General features: G+C 42.4%; 1 protein-coding gene across 9 annotated transcripts in view; it reads right to left on the minus strand.

The window, feature by feature from the left end:
• GIT2 (GIT ArfGAP 2) overlaps positions 1–16,350 on the minus strand; it is a 131,999-nt gene that overhangs the window by 77,826 nt on the left and 37,823 nt on the right. For all 9 annotated transcript variants that reach the window (XM_044275370.1, XM_044275362.1, XM_044275368.1 and 6 more), the window contains exons 5-6: positions 16,113–16,199; positions 12,463–12,593 (exon numbers count right to left, since the gene is read on the minus strand). In XM_044275370.1, coding sequence (XP_044131305.1) covers positions 12,463–12,593; positions 16,113–16,199 — 218 coding nt within the window. The remainder of the gene's footprint in view (positions 1–12,462; positions 12,594–16,112; positions 16,200–16,350) is intronic.

A 16,350-nucleotide genomic window follows, 5' to 3' on the forward strand; every position in this document is an offset into this window, starting at 1 on the left:
GGCGCTATGTATTATGTTTATTTATTTATTGTTTATATATTTTATATGTAAAATTGGTAAAGGGGGGTATTTAAACTTATTTTAGGGTACTTTCACAAAGGCGTTTTTCATTTCCGGCATAGAGTTCCGTCACAGGGGCTCTATACCAGAAAATAACTGATCAGGCATATCCCCATGCATTCTGAATGGAGAGCAATCCATTCAGGATGCATCAGGATGTCTTCAGTCATTTTGACTGATCAGGCAAAAGATAAAACCGCAGCATGCTACGGTTTTATCTCCGGCGAAAAAAAACTGAAGATTTGCCCGAATGCCGGATCCGGCATTTTTCCCCATAGGAATGTATTAGTGCCAGATCCGGCATTCAAAATACCGGAATGCAGGATCAGTCCTTCCGGTCTGCGCATGCGCAGACTGGTAAAAATGTGTAAAAAGATACAAGACGGATCTGTCTGTCCGCATGACAAGCAGAGAGATGGATTCGTTCTTGCAATGCGTCTCACAAATGCTTTCAGTCACATCCAGATCGGTAGATCCGGCAGGTAGTTACGGAACTGCTTGCCGGATCACACTGCTGCCGCAAGTGTGAAAGTAGCCTTAGTGTTTGTGTTTTTTTTTACTTACTATTAGCCCCCTTAGGGGCTGGAACCCTTGTCCTATTCCCCCTTAGGCCCCTTTCACATGGGCGAGATTTCTGCACGGGTGCAATGCGTGAGGTGAACGCATTGCACCCGCACTGAATCCGGACCCATTCACTTCATGGGGCTGTGCACATGAGCAGCGATTTTCACGCATCACTTATGCGTTGCGTGAAAAATCGCAGCATGCTCTATGTTGTGCGTAATGGACCATGTGATGAGCTCAGTGACGTCACCACAGGTCCTGAAGAATGAACAGGAGACCGGCAGCATCAATTGGAGAAGGAGAGTTAATTTATTTTTTATTTTTTAACCCTCATTGGCATTTCCCACTGCGCCACCAATGTTTATTATACTGGGGGGGGGGGGGGGGGGTGGTGCACTGCGCCAGTGTTAATTATACTGGGGGGGGGGGGGCACCAATGAAGATAACTGACCTGTTAATACAAATACAGGAGGCGGGTGCCTGAATTAAATAGCCGGGACCCGACCTCTATGACAGGAAGCTGCGATCCGCTGCAGTTAACCCCTCATGTACCGCACCTGAAGGGTTAACTGCCGCTGATCGCAGCTCCCTGTCATAGAGGTCGGGTGTTGGCTATTTGATTCTGGCACCCGCCTCCTGTATTTGTATTAAAAGGTCAGTTATCTTCATTGGTGGCGCAGTGGCCACAGCCCCTCCCCTCCTCCTCCCGTCTCTCTTCTTATTGACGGAGGCGGCTGCAGCAGCACAGGGGGGAGGGAGAGACTCCTTCTCCACTGTGCTCTGCGCTGTTGAGAAGAACATCGGCGGCGGGGCAGAGAACTATCATCTTCTGTGCCCCGCCGCTGTATTCAAAGGCAAAGCTGCGGCGGCGGGCATAGTCGCCATTTGTAAATTCTAAGTCGCATTGGTGACCATTTTGGTCGCCATCTGGAGCCCTGAGGTGCCCATTAAAGAGCACTGGTCAGCAGGATCGACCCTATTAAACAAGGCATGTTGGCTACTATGGTTGATTGTGCTGATGCCAGTCTTGTGAAAATCGGTTGTGACGTTCCTGAGAAGAAAAAAAAAAAAAGACGACTTTTATTCTTCATGAATATGAGGGCTTTATTGCACTGGCGCAGGCTCTAGCCCCTCAGTGCACTTCAGTTTCTCAGCTTTCCAGTGCTGGCCACACTGAAGCTTTCCTTTGCATAGAGCATAAAAGTATTATTTCTCAGGGACACCACAACAGATTTTCACATATGGATGATGCTGCTGACAGGTGCTCTTTAAGGGGTATTTCCATTGAGACTAGGGCCTTTGAAGTGAAGGGAGAGCAGACGTGCAGGCACCCTTTATTTACTGCTATGGAAGTTAAAAAAAAAAAAAAATGGCTCTGCCAGTGCCATATCAGTGAATTAAGCGGTGACCGAGGTTGTGCAGCTTGCTCTTCATCCACTCCAATGGGACCTCCATATGACTGGTTTAATAGCAGAGTGCACCCTCTCAGCTATTATATAAATCTCACAGCAGAGAGAACACTGTGCAGTCCCAGAGGTGGGACCCACACCTATCTGACATTTGTATAATATCCTAGCCATATAACAGGGTGCATTCTAGGCCTGTCACTCCACCAGAACACGAACATGGGACCCCTGTTCTCAGGATCTGTGGGGGTCCCAGTGGTCGAATCTCCACCCATCAGGTTAGTTATCCTCTATGGGATAAGGGATAACTTTCATACTTGGCACAAGCTCTTTTACTCAAAGGACGTAAAAGAAAATGTTAAGAAAGTAGACCTCTGTTGTGGATTTTAAACCTGCAACCTTTGAATTTATGCTGCATATTTCACCCAAGGTTTCCAACCTTTGCAATGCATAGAGTGAAATCCACAGCAAAATCCCCCCTATGTGGCCATACCCTGTACAGTGAGGTGTTTTTGATCTGCTATATCAATAAGAAAATGTTTTATTCCGTTTTACATACGCGATAGGGTTTGACTATACAGCAAAACACTATTAGCGAATTCAAGATTAAAGGATAACTGTCATTTTTATTTGATAGGTATACATGTCTAGCTCTAATAAACTGAGTTAGTCTGTCAATGATTGCCAAAAGATCTGTAATTACCTTAGAATTACAGCTTTCATTAATGTCCTCTGTCTCTTTCCACTGCTCCCTTAAAAGACCGTTGCTATGGCTCATCCGTCTATGGCTAGGAAGACGGAGGGTCGGTCCTTCACACTGCATGCCTGTGTAGCGTTATATTACCCTACTTCGTGAGATTTCCCTACCTCCTGACTCCCCGTCGCACTGCTAATGACGTGAGGAGGCGTTCCTGAGTTTTGACGATCTGCGCATGCGCAAACCAACAGTTTATGGAAAATCTCAGCGGAGTTCAGCTTCACACCGGGACACTGCGCATGCACCGGCCGGAGTTAGCCGCGCTTGCGCACTGGGCTGTAATATTTCCCTACTGAGGCTCTCCTGCACATGCGCAGTGTCCCGGTGTAAAGCTGAACTCCGCTGAGATTTTCCATAAACTGTCGGTTTGCGCATGTGCAGATCGTCAAAACTCAGGAACACCTCCTTACGTCATTAGCAGTGTGACAGGAAGTCAGGAGGTAGGGAAATCTCACGAGGTAGGTTAGTATAACACTACACCTGCATTAGGCTTCAGAGTGAGGAGGCGTGTCTCAGTAATCCAATCTGATTGGCTGGCAGAAAGCTGCTGGCTACAGCAAGTTTTTATGTGACCTGAGGGAATGCAGTTTTGGCCTCAGAGAACTGGCAGAGGAGGCATCTTGAGAAGATCCTCATAATGTACAGTCGTGGCCAAAAGTTTTGAGAATGACACAAATATTAGTTTTCACAAAGTTTGCGGCTAAACTTCTTTTAGATCTTTGTTTCAGTTGTTTCTGTGATGTAGTGAAATATAATTGCATGCACTTCATATGTTTCAAAGGCTTTTATCGACAATTACATGACATTTATGCAAAGAGTCAGTATTTGCAGTGTTGGCCCTTCTTTTTCAGGACCTCTGCAATTCGACTGGGCATGCTCTCAAACTTCTGGGCCAATTCCTGACTGATAGCAACCCATTCTTTCATAATCACTTCTTGGAGTTTGTCAGAATTAGTGGGTTTTTGTTTGTCCACCCGCCTCTTGAGGATTGACCACAAGTTCTCGATGGGATTAAGATCTGCGGAGTTTCCAGGCCATGGACCCAAAATGTCAACGTTTTGGTCCCCGAGCCACTTAGTTATCACTTTTGCCTTATGGCACGGTGCTCCATCGTGCTGGAAAATGCATTGTTCTTCACCAAACTGTTGTTGGATTGTTGGAAGAAGTTGCTGTTGGAGGGTGTTTTGGTACCATTCTTTATTCATGGCTGTGTTTTTGGGCAAAATTGTGAGTGAGCTCACTCCCTTGGATGAGAAGCAACCCCACACATGAATGGTCTCAGGATGCTTTACTGTTGGCATGACACAGGACTGATGGTAGCGCTCGCCTTTTCTTCTCCGGACAAGCCTTTTTCCTGATGCCCCAAACAATCGGAGAGAGGCTTCATTGGAGAATATGACTTTGCCCTAGTCCTCAGCAGTCCATTCACCATATTTTCTGCAGAAGATCAATCTGTCCCTGATGGTTTTTTTTGGAGAGAAGTGGCTTCTTTGCTGCCCTTCTTGACACCAGGCCATCTTCGCCTCACTGTGCGTGCAGATGCGCTCACACCTGCCTGCTGCCATTCCTGAGCAAGCTCTGCACTGGTGGCACTCTGATCCCGCAGCTGAATCCTCTTTAGGAGGTGATCCTGGCGCTTGCTGGACTTTCTTGGACGCCCTGAAGCCTTCTTAATAAGAATTGAACCTCTTTCCTTAAAGTTCTTGATGATCCTATAAATTGTTGATTGAGGTGCAATCTTAGTAGCCACAATATCCTTGCCTGTGAAGCCATTTTTATGCAACGCAATGATGGCTGCACGCGTTTCTTTGCAGGTCACCATGGTTAACAATGGAAGAACGATGATTTCAAGCATCACCCTCCTTTTAACAGGACATGTCTGCCATTTTAACCCAATCAGCCTGACATAATGATCTCCAGCCTTGTGCTCGTCAACATTCTCACCTGAGTTAACAAGACGATTACTGAAATGATAGTAAACAGAGTATGGTGGCTCTCTGTCGCCTATAGCTATGAGTGGGTGCTGCTAAGCCTGAGTGACTCACCCAGTCACAAATTAAAATTAATGTAATATATAGAAAGGCTGAGAACTCTCCCAATGGACCACACGGAAACTATTCAAAGATTATTTGAATTTATTACACCAATATATAGATCTAAAATTCAACAAAAATACAATAAAACTATGATAAAAATAAAAATACTCTATAAGAATACACTATAAATGTGATAAAAGGTCATACAGATCAAGAACATAATGAGTTAAATGGCTTACAAAAGCATAATGTATCTAGCTTTGATGAAATATGTCCTGGATATGCAGAAAAATCGATGATGATTTGCAGATAATTCGATGTATAAATATTCGACAGTCAGAAAATATATGATGATATTTTCGGATATATAGTCGCATAAATGTCCAGACTGGAATAGAATATGTGCTTGCGATAGTTAGTCAATATCCCCCGTGTGGCAATTTAAAGGAAACACTTACTCTTGCAGACAACCGTCTGACTGTCGTACACGGTGGCGTCCCACGTGGCTAATGGAGTTGAATTTCGGCGGTGTCTGTTACTTGCAGTACAGCAGGAGCAGTGTAAGCGATATAGCCCTCCGTATAGAGATTCTTTGTAAAAGAGGTTAAAATTGTAGCTCTACTTCATGGGACTAAATGTTCGCTTTATGCCATAAAGTTCCTCAGGGTAAACGGAATTGATTCAAATTGTTAACATCGGGACGTCCATCAGCTGATGTGCGGGTCTTTTGAAACCAGACGCGTTTCGGGGTCTTTTCCTAGCCCCTTCCTCACTGCCACTGAGGAAGGGGCTAGGAAAAGACCCCGAAACGCGTCTGGTTTCAAAAGACCCGCACATCAGCTGATGGACGTCCCGATGTTAACAATTTGAATCAATTCCGTTTACCCTGAGGAACTTTATGGCATAAAGCGAACATTTAGTCCCATGAAGTAGAGCTACAATTTTAACCTCTTCTACAAAGAATCTCTATACGGAGGGCTATATCGCTTACACTGCTCCTGCTGTACTGCAAGTAACAGACACCGCCGAAATTCAACTCCATTAGCCACGTGGGACGCCACCGTGTGCGACAGTCAGACGGTTGTCTGCAAGAGTAAGTGTTTCCTTTAAATTGCCACACGGGGGATATTCACTAACTATCGCAAGCACATATTCTATTCCAGTCTGGACATTTATGCGACTATATATCCGAAAATATCATCATATATTTTCTGACTGTCGAATATTTATACATCGAATTATCTGCAAATCATCATCGATTTTTCTGCATATCCAGGACATATTTCATCAAAGCTAGATACATTATGCTTTTGTAAGCCATTTAACTCATTATGTTCTTAATCTGTATGACCTTTTATCACATTTATAGTGTATTCTTATAGAGTATTTTTATTTTTATCATAGTTTTATTGTATTTTTGTTGAATTTTAGATCTATATATTGGTGTAATAAATTCAAATAATCTTTGAATAGTTTCCGTGTGGTCCATTGGGAGAGTGCTCAGCCTTTCTATATATTACGATTACTGAAATGATCTCAGCAGGTCCTTTAATGACAGCAATGAAATGCAGTGGAAATGTTTTTTTGGGATTAAGTTAATTTTCATGGCAAAGAAGGACTATGCAATTCATCTGATCACTCCTCATAACATTCTGGAGTATATGCAAATTGCTATTATAAAAACTTAAGCAGCAACTTTTCCAATATTTATGTAATTCTCAAAACTTTTGGCCACGACTGTAGGATTCAAAACAGCCGTAAGTAAGGGGAAAACTCAAGGAAAACAGTGGTAACAGAGTGCAAGAGCAACATGGCGGATGGCTCAAGCACAGTGGGTGAGAAACAATCATCTCCCATGCCTAAAGTATGCAAGACTGCAGCCAAAGACAAAAAGGAGAAGGCGAGGGCTGATAGTAAGCAACTGTTGGTGGGCGATTCCATCATAAGAGGTGTGAAGTTTGAGGAGAATGGTGTTGTAAGAGGTCTCCCTGGTGCTACCGCTAGCAGGGATAGACGACGGATCCTTAATATTGTTAGGCAAGCAAAACAGGAAAGGGAAGTAGATGTTATTGTCCATCTGGGGACAAACGATCTGGCTTGCAATGAGGTTTCAAAGGTGAAAGAAGCTTTTCACACACTTGGAAAGGATATACGGGAGGTTGCATCAACTGTTTCATTCTCTGCAGTTTTGCCTGTGCATAACCTTCAGCATGACAGGAAGATGCGCATTAAGGGATTCAATGTATGGCTTGGTGAATGGTGTCGGAACCAAGGGTTTGGCTTTGTGTCTCATGTTTGCTCTTGTTGGAATGGAAAAGAACTGTACAAGAAAAATGGTTTGCATCTTTCTCTCAAAGGAACGAATGTCCTTGGTGAACAGTTCCAAGTATTTGCTAAGGAGCATTTAAACTAGGAAAGGGGGGCAAAAGAGTGATAATCCAGCAGTCCGACTGCCCCCCGGAACAATGCCAGAAGATGCCAGTAGCACAAAGGTTAAGAAATGACAAGCTCAGATTCTTATCTACAAATGCTCGCAGTTTAGGGAATAAGATCAATGAACTTGAGGCTATAATGGCATCTGAGAATATAGATGTAGTGGCTGTTACTGAGACGTGGTTCAAGGGGAGTAATGGCTGGGATATATCAATACCAGGGTTCTCTCTATACAGGAAAGACAGAGAAGGCAAGAAGGGGGAGGGGTGGCCCTGTATGTGAAAGACAGCATAAAATCTAATTTGATACAAGTTAGCGAGAACAATTTAGAGTCAGTTTGGGTTACCTTGCAGCTTGATAATCATAAGGTAACTCGTGTAGGTGTGATATATAGACCACCTAGCCAAGTCAAAGAATTAGATGATCTACTAGTTGAGGAAATAGCTAAAATGACATTGAAGGGGGAAGTTATCATTATGGGAGACTTCAATCTTCCTGATGTAAACTGGAAAACCAAAATAGCTAGTTCTGCCAGGAGTACAGATATTCTAAATTCCCTACTGGGATTATCTCTACAACAAGTAGTTGAGGAGCCAACCCGGAAGGAGGCCATTTTAGATTTAGTATTCACAAATGGGAATTTGGTATATGATATTACTGTAGGGGAAAGCTTGGGATCTAGTGATCACCAGTCAGTGTGGTTTACTATAAGTACAGTGACTGAGTCACACCACACAAAAACAAAAGTTTTAGATTTTAGAAAAAAACTGACTTTTCTAAAATTAGATTAGTGGTATACGAGTCCCTATCAGATTGGAACAGTTTCATTGGAGTCCAGGAGAAATGGGACTACTTAAAAGAGGCACTATTGAAGGCAACAGAAAATTGCATTAGGCTTGTCAGCAAAAGCAAAAAAAGGAAAAGACCACTGTGGTACTCAGCAGAAGTGGCCAAAATCATTAAAAAGAAAAAGATAGCATTTAAAAAAACAAGGATGACAGGCTAATCTACAAGATTAGGCAGAGAGAGGCCATACAAGTTATAAGAGCTTCTAAAGCACAGGCAGAAGAGAAATTAGCTCAGTCAGGGAAAAAAGGTGATAAGGCATTCAGATACATAAATGAAAAAAGGAAACTAAAACAAGGAATTACAAAATTAAAAACAAAAGAAGGAAGGTATATGGAAGAAGATAAAGAACTAGCTGACTGCCTCAATGAATACTTCTGTTCAGTCTTTACGAAGGAAAATGACGGAAAAGGACATCAGTTAGGAAAGAAGACTAATGAATATTTTGATGCATGTGTCTTTACAGAGGAAGAGGCTCTAAGTCAGCTGTCTAAAATCAATACAAATAAGTCACAGGGGCCTGATGAGATACACCCAAAGCTATTAAAAGAGCTCAGCGGTGAACTAGCAAAACCATTAACAGATTTATTTAACCAATCACTGGCAACAGGAGTCGTCCCAGAAGATTGGAAATTATCAAAAGTTGTGCCCATTCACAAGAAAGGTAGTAGGGAGGAATCGGGCAACTATAGGCCAGTAAGCCTGACATCAATAGTGGGGAAATTAATGGAAACCATACTTAAGGAGAGGATTGTGGAACATCTAAAATCCCATGGATTGAAAGATGAAAAACAGCATGGGTTTACTTCAGGGAGATCATGTCAAACTAATCTTATTGATTTTTTTGATGGGTGACTAAAACAATAGATGGTGGAGGTGCAGTAGACATCGCTTATCTAGACTTCAGTAAGGCTTTCGATACTGTCCCACACAGAAGGCTTATCAATAAATTGCAGTCTTTGGGCATGGACTCCCATATTGTTGAATGGATTCGGCAGTGGCTGAGGGACAGGCAACAGAGGGTTGTAGTCAATGGAGTATATTCAGACCAAGGTCTTGTTACCAGTGGGGTACCTCAGGGATCTGTTCTGGGACCCATATTGTTTAATATCTTTATCAGCGAAATTGCAGAAGGCCTCGATGGTAAGGTGTGTCTTTTTGCTGATGACACAAAGATTTGTAACAGGGTTGATGTTCCTGGAGGGATACACTAAATGGAAAAGGATTTAGGAAAACTAGAGGAATGGTCAAAAATCTGGCAACTAAAATTTAATGTGGATAAGTGCAAAATAATGCACCTGGGGCGTAAAAACCCAAGAGCAGAATATAAAATCAGTGATAGAGTCCTAACCTCAGTATCTGAGGAAAGGGATTTAGGGGTCATTATTTCAGAAGACTTAAAGGTAGGCAGACAATGTCATAGAGCAGCAGGAAATGCTAGCAGAATGCTTGGGTGTATAGGGAGAGGCCTTACTAGTAGAAAGAGGGAGGTGCTCATGCCGCTCTACAGAGCACTAGTGAGACCTCATTTGGAGTATTGTGTGCAGTACTGGAGACCATATCTCCAGAAGGATATTGATACTTTGGAGAGAGTTCAGAGAAGAGCTACTAAACTGGTACATGGATTGCAGGATAAAACTTACCAGGAAAGATTAAAAGGACCTTAACATGTATAGCTTGGAAGAAAGACGAGACAGAGGGGATATGATAGAAACTTTTAAATACATAAAGGGAATCAACACGGTAAAAGAGGAGAGAATATTTAAAAGAAAAACTGCTACAAGAGGACATAGTTTTAAATTAGCGGGGCAAAGGTTTAAAAGTAATATCAGGAAGTATTACTTTACTGAGAGAGTAGTGGATGCATGGAATAGCCTTCCTGCAGAAGTGGTAGCTGCAAATACAGTGAATGAGTTTAAGCATGCATGGGATAGGCATAAGGCCATCCTTCGTATAAGATAGGGCCAGGGGCTATCCATAGTATTCAGTATATTGGGCAGACTAGATGGGCCAAATGGTTCTTATCTGCCGACACATTCTATGTTTCTATGAATATACCCATAGACAATATAGCAATAATTCAGATAACACTGACAATAACAAACAGCAGGTATTTCTCAAAGATGTCAACATATAATTACGAACATCCACTTCAACCACATGAAGTACTATTGAATTTTGCCTCCAATCGCACACCGGCATTCAGCCATCCATCTTGCACACATTTCTGGCATTCATTTCATTTGTCATCAATCCAACATACAAGCATGAGAGGAATGTGGAACCTGATATGTTTGGCATAGAGAAACACATAATGGCGCCTCCCTATTAACGACACTTGCTATACATGTAAAAAAAAATATAAAAAAAATGAATACCATTCCCCACTGCAGGAATATAAGAAAATTAAAGAACAAAGAGAACGTGACAATAATTTGGTCCTAGTCAGAAGAAAAGTTGCTAGTGATATTTATTTCATGAAACTTAATTTGTCTGACTGAAGATTTGCACTGGGGACAGTGCCTTCAAGCACCACTGTATACGGTGATTATACAGGGTGGCCCACGATAAAGTAGCCCACCTCCAGCATTAGTATTATTATTATTATTTATTATTAAAGCGCCATTCATTCCATAGCGCTGTACATATGATAAGGGGTGCACATACATGATACAGACAATTGCACTAATCATAAACACAATGAGTTACAAACTGGTACAGAAGAAGAGAGGGCCCTGCCCGTGAGGGCTTACAATCTACATGGTATGGGAGATGACAAGATGAACTAGTATCAATTGGCATGGGCGTGGCTAAGCTCCATTCAAGTGAACAGAGCTTAGCCGCGCCCAGGCCAGTTGATACTAGTCGTGACATCACTGGGCCTGCGGTAAACAGCTGGTCGGTGGGGGTCCCAGGTGTCGGCCCCCCGCTGATCAGATAGATCATCAGTTTAAACAAACTGCCAAGCCCCTTTAAAGATAATACAACCGGATCCGTTCTTAACGGATGCAGATGGTTGTATCATCAGTAACAGAAGCGTTTTTGCTGAACCCTGCCGGATCCAGCAAAAACGCTAGTGCAAAAGTAGCCTTATGCCGTTTTGACTGGTGGACCTGCATTGTCGTAAAAAATGTGGGAACTGGTCGGAGGACAACGTTGCCTTGGTAAAGCACCAAGAAGGGTGATTTACACGAAATGGCCGCCAGTTCTGGAACTCTACCGATAAATGTGATGGCGACAAAGAAAGTTACTTTGAATGAGAGAAAGTAAAATGTCCTGTAAGAGTTCAAAAGGAGGTAAGGGACATCAGTAAGGGGGTGCTGCATGGAAAAAGGTTCAAACCGCCAAATTGGAAATTAGAGGCCACTGAAACACAATAGACAACACAGTGACTTGTCCCTTGAGGGAACTGAGTCCAAGACTCAGATCCAAACCCGCCTAAAGGAAGGATGGTTTAATAGGCAGAGACAAAAAGCATGGGAGAATGGTGCATTTGCTTGCACCATTTAAAAAAAAGGACTTTGACGTGGTAGATATGGGATGAAGCAGGTTTCCTAGCTTTTATCATGGTGTGGATGACAGCCTCTGAGAATCTCCTGACTCAAAAAAATGGCTGCTTCAACAGCCATGCTGTTAAACGCAGAGAAGGTAAGTTCAGGTGATTCAAAAAGGACCATGGGAAAGAAAATCCTCCCGTAGCAGATTGGTGAAAAAGCTAATCATACCACAATGGGAATGAGATAAAAGTGAAAAAAATGCCTAGAGTCAACATTTCATGGACATATGAAAGGTGTTGTCCAGCCAGTATTTTTTATTTTAGCAAGAAATGGTTAGAATGACATAAAATAGCAACTTAAGTGATACATTACAGATTCCATGGCGCTCCTATTCAGATGATTCCCAGTCCCCAGCAGTCTCTGCTTTCTGCTCCCTCTTGACACAATGGAAATGACGGCTCAAACAATCCTCAGTCACAACAGTGACCACCGTCAGCCAGAGATTAGCTAAGCAGTCATATCATGTGTGTCAAGCGGGAACAGGCACTAGAGAACTAGAGACCAATGGGGACCCAGTGTGATGAGGATTACCTCTTTCTTTACTATTTTATTTATTTATTTATTTTTTAATACTGCCCAGAACTAGGGGTGTTTTCAATTTCGGAGTACAGGGTTAGTGTTATCTAAGAATTCCATTATGGCTTTCTCTACCACGGGCCATAACTTATGGCCCATGGTAGCAGAATCCATAACGGAATTCTTAGATAACCTGAACCTTGTACGCCAAACTTGAAACCACAAGTTTGCTCAACACTACCCAGAACATGAAAGCTTTGAACATGAAATAACTATGTGATCCCTACCTTGCATAGTCAATGGGCGTTTTCCCAGCAGAATCAGGTGTGCCTGGGTCTGCACCGTAGACCGTGAGGAGCTCAGCCTGTAATATCTGTCCTGCTTTTGCTGCCACATGAAGAGGTGTACTTCCCTTTTCCTGAATAAAAAACCATCATCAAAATTATACATTACCTGTTCAATAAGTAGGTTAAAACATAGAAGATAGACTTATTGAGGAAGAGAGGTTCAGTTTTCAGAACACACACACACACACCAAAACTACAAAGTGCTACCTCTGCCTAAAATCTTATATTTCCACACCCAATTACTGCCTACAAACTTATCAAAACTATCACAGACAAAAAGTGGCCTTGCAGCGCTTGGTCTTCCATCACAGCTTCCATTACATTAACAACAGGTTTCAAACATAACATGCTGAATGTCTTCAGAGAGCTACTGGGAACTTATTTTAGTCATGTGCTATTGAGACACCAATGGTTGTACAACAGGACCACACAAATGTCACACTATGGCAAGGGGTGGACTGAGAACTTAATGCACCCCTGAAAAAAAACCTAAAAGTGGCACCATATTTTAGGCGGGTCCAAAAAGAATGAAGGCAGGACAAAATAAGTAACCAAGGCCAGCAATAACATAGTGCAGCACAAAATACTGCATCAGCAGAACCAAATAACATAGCGCCATACAAAATATTGCCACCCACGCTATGAAACTGTATCATGCTCCTGAGGACAGCAATACAGCTAAATTCAGAAGGGCACCTGCGGCCACTGGCCTGGTGCATAATCAAAAAATATATAATAACATATACTAGTGCTAATTCTATGCTTATTATATAAATGGGAGATTCTGAGTTGAGCCCACTCTATATTTTACGTCTCCCGGTACCAAACGGCCTCCAATGAATGCAGGGAGAGCAGGCTTCGGTTTTTTACTGGAACATACACCAAATGTTACCTATTGTGGGTTTGGGATTGTGACCACATATCCTCAAAGTTGTTTGCATGGGGGCATGGTTTACACTAACCAAGATTTCTTGAAAAGATCAGCTTTGTCAATAACCAGGCTTTATGTGCCTTTATTTAAAAGGCAAAGAGTTTGCGAAACTTACACTTACAATCTCATCTCCTTAACTGGCACACCTTTTGCCAATTAGCTTTTGGAGAAGTACAGTATTTTCCGCTTTATAAAAGACACCCTTTTTCCCCAAATTGTGGGGAAAATGGCAGTGCATCTTTTAACGCAAATACTAGTGAGCACTTTCATTATGAAAGTGCTCACTAGTCTGCAGGAGGCACAGGGAGCAGTGACTGTAGCTCTGTATTAATCGCTCCCTGGTCTTCCTCTGGGCACCACGCTGCGCTGTCCTGACTACGTACAGTGTCAGGACGTAGTGCAGCAAGGGCCCAGAGAAGACCAGAGAACGGCGACTGCAGTAGACACTGCTGAATCTGCAGAGTGGCGGCGGAGCAGGAGAGGTAAGTTCATGTATTTATTTCATCTCTGATGGGGGGTCTGATCTGAGGTCTGATATAGGGGGTTGATCTGAAGTCTATATTTTTTCCTATTTAAAACCTATAACCTCTAAAACCTATGCAAGTCTTCTCAGGTGGGCCTTATAAAGTTAAATATATGATAATTAACACAGCGGTTTACTACAAACCGGATTCCAAAAAAGTTGGGACACTATACAAATCGTGAATAAAAACTGAATGCAATGATGTGGAGGTGCCAACTTCTAATATTTTATTCAGAATAGAAAATAAATCACGGAACAAAAGTTTAAACTGAGAAAATGTACCATTTTAAAGGGAAAAATACGTGGAATCAGAATTTCATGGTGTTAACAAATCCCCAAAAAGTTGGAACAAGGCCATTTTCACCACTGTGTGGCATCTCCCCTTCTTCTTACAACACTCAACAGACGTCTGGGGACCGAGGAGACCAGTTTCTCAAGTTTAGAAATAGGAATGCTCTCCCATTCTTGTCTAATACAGGCCTCTAACTGTTCAATCGTCTTGGGCCTTCTTTGTTGCACCTTCCTCTTTATGATGCGCCAAATGTTCTCTATAGGTGAAAGATCTGGACTGCAGACTGGCCATTTCAGTACCCGGATCCTTCTCCTACGCAGCCATGATGTTGTGATTGATGCAGAATGTGGTCTGGCATTATCTTGTTGAAAAATGTAGGGTCTTCCCTGAAAGAGATGACGTCTGGATGGGAGCATATGTTGTTCTAGAACCTGAATATATTTTTCTGCATTGATGGTGCCTTTCCAGACATGCAAGCTGCCCATGCCACATGCACTCATGCAACCCCATACCATCAGAGATGCAGGCTTCTGAACTGAGCGTTGATAACAACTTGGGTTGTCCTTGTCCTCTTTGGTCCGGATGACACGGCGTCCCAGATTTCCAAAAAGAACTTAGAATCGTGACTCGTCTGACCACAGAACAGTCTTCCATTTTGCCACACTCCATTTTAAATGATCCCTGGCCCAGTGAAAACGCCTGAGCTTGTGGATCTTGCTTAGAAATGGCTTCTTCTTTGCACTGTAGAGTTTCAGCTGGCAACGGCGGATGGCGCGGTGGATTGTGTTCACTGACAATGGTTTCTGGAAGTATTCCTGAGCCCATTCTGTGATTTCCTTTACAGTAGCATTCCTGTTTGTGGTGCAGTGTCGTTTAAGGGCCCGGAGATCACGGGTATCCAGTATGGTTTTACGGCCTTGACCCTTACGCACAGATTGTTCCAGATTCTCTGAATCTTCGGATGATGTTATGCACAGTTGATGATGATAGATGCAAAGTCTTTGCAATTTTTCGCTGGGTAACACCTTTCTGATATTGCTCCACTATCTTTCTGCACAACATTGTGGGAATTGGTGATCCTCTACCCATCTTGGCTTCTGAGAGACACTGCCACTCTGAGAAGCTCTTTTTATACCCAATCATGTTGCCAATTGACCTAATTAGTGTTAATTGGTCTTCCACCTCGTCGTTATGCTCAAATTTACTTTTTCCAGCCTCTTATTGCTACTTGTCCCAACTTTTTGGGGATTTGTTGACACTGAAAATTTGAATCAACGTATTTTTCCTTTAAAATGATACATTTACTCGGATTAAATGTTTGATCTGTCATCTACGTTCTATTACAAATAAAATATTGACATTTGCCATCTCCACATCATTGCATTCAGTTTTTATTCACAATTTGTTTAGTGTCCCAACTTTTTGGGAATCCGGTTTGTACTTTTTCCCTGCACTGTGGGCATTTACCTAATATGCTCCATAAAATAGACATAACTGGCATAAATGTCTGTGTGTTATTAGTTTGGTTAAGATTGTTTGCCCATAATTGTGACTTTGATAAGTCAAACCACATTTTATTAGTGATTAATGCAGAAATCCAGGTAATTTCCTTATTCTTTTTTGCAAATGTACCTTCAGATCAGCACCATAAATCATACGTTCCGACCCAGACTGCCACTCACCATTATAACCAACAGGAACTCCATAGCAGCAGTGGATAATTCCTTAACGTCGATTATGCAGATTACTAAAAGCATTAGCTGCCAGTGCGCATAATCCTATTTGAGTGGCTACAGTCCAAAATTGCTTAAACACTAGCACTTAATATACAAGCAGGAACTTACCGGATTAAAAAAATTTGCTTGTGCTCCTAGGGATAAGAGCCGCAGACAGGTCTCTAGGTTACCAGTCCTAACACTTGAATGAAGTTGCTGGATACAAAGGGGGAAAAAAAGGGAATTGAAGAGATACGGTAATCAAAATGATATGTAGACAGTTAATCTTAAAGGGTTTTTTTGGGTTCTAAATACTGATGACCTATGTAAACCAGTAAGGATTCCACAATTGGCACCCCCAGCAATC

Source organism: Bufo gargarizans, chromosome 1 (assembly GCF_014858855.1).
Source record: "Bufo gargarizans isolate SCDJY-AF-19 chromosome 1, ASM1485885v1, whole genome shotgun sequence".
NCBI lineage: Eukaryota > Metazoa > Chordata > Amphibia > Anura > Bufonidae > Bufo > Bufo gargarizans.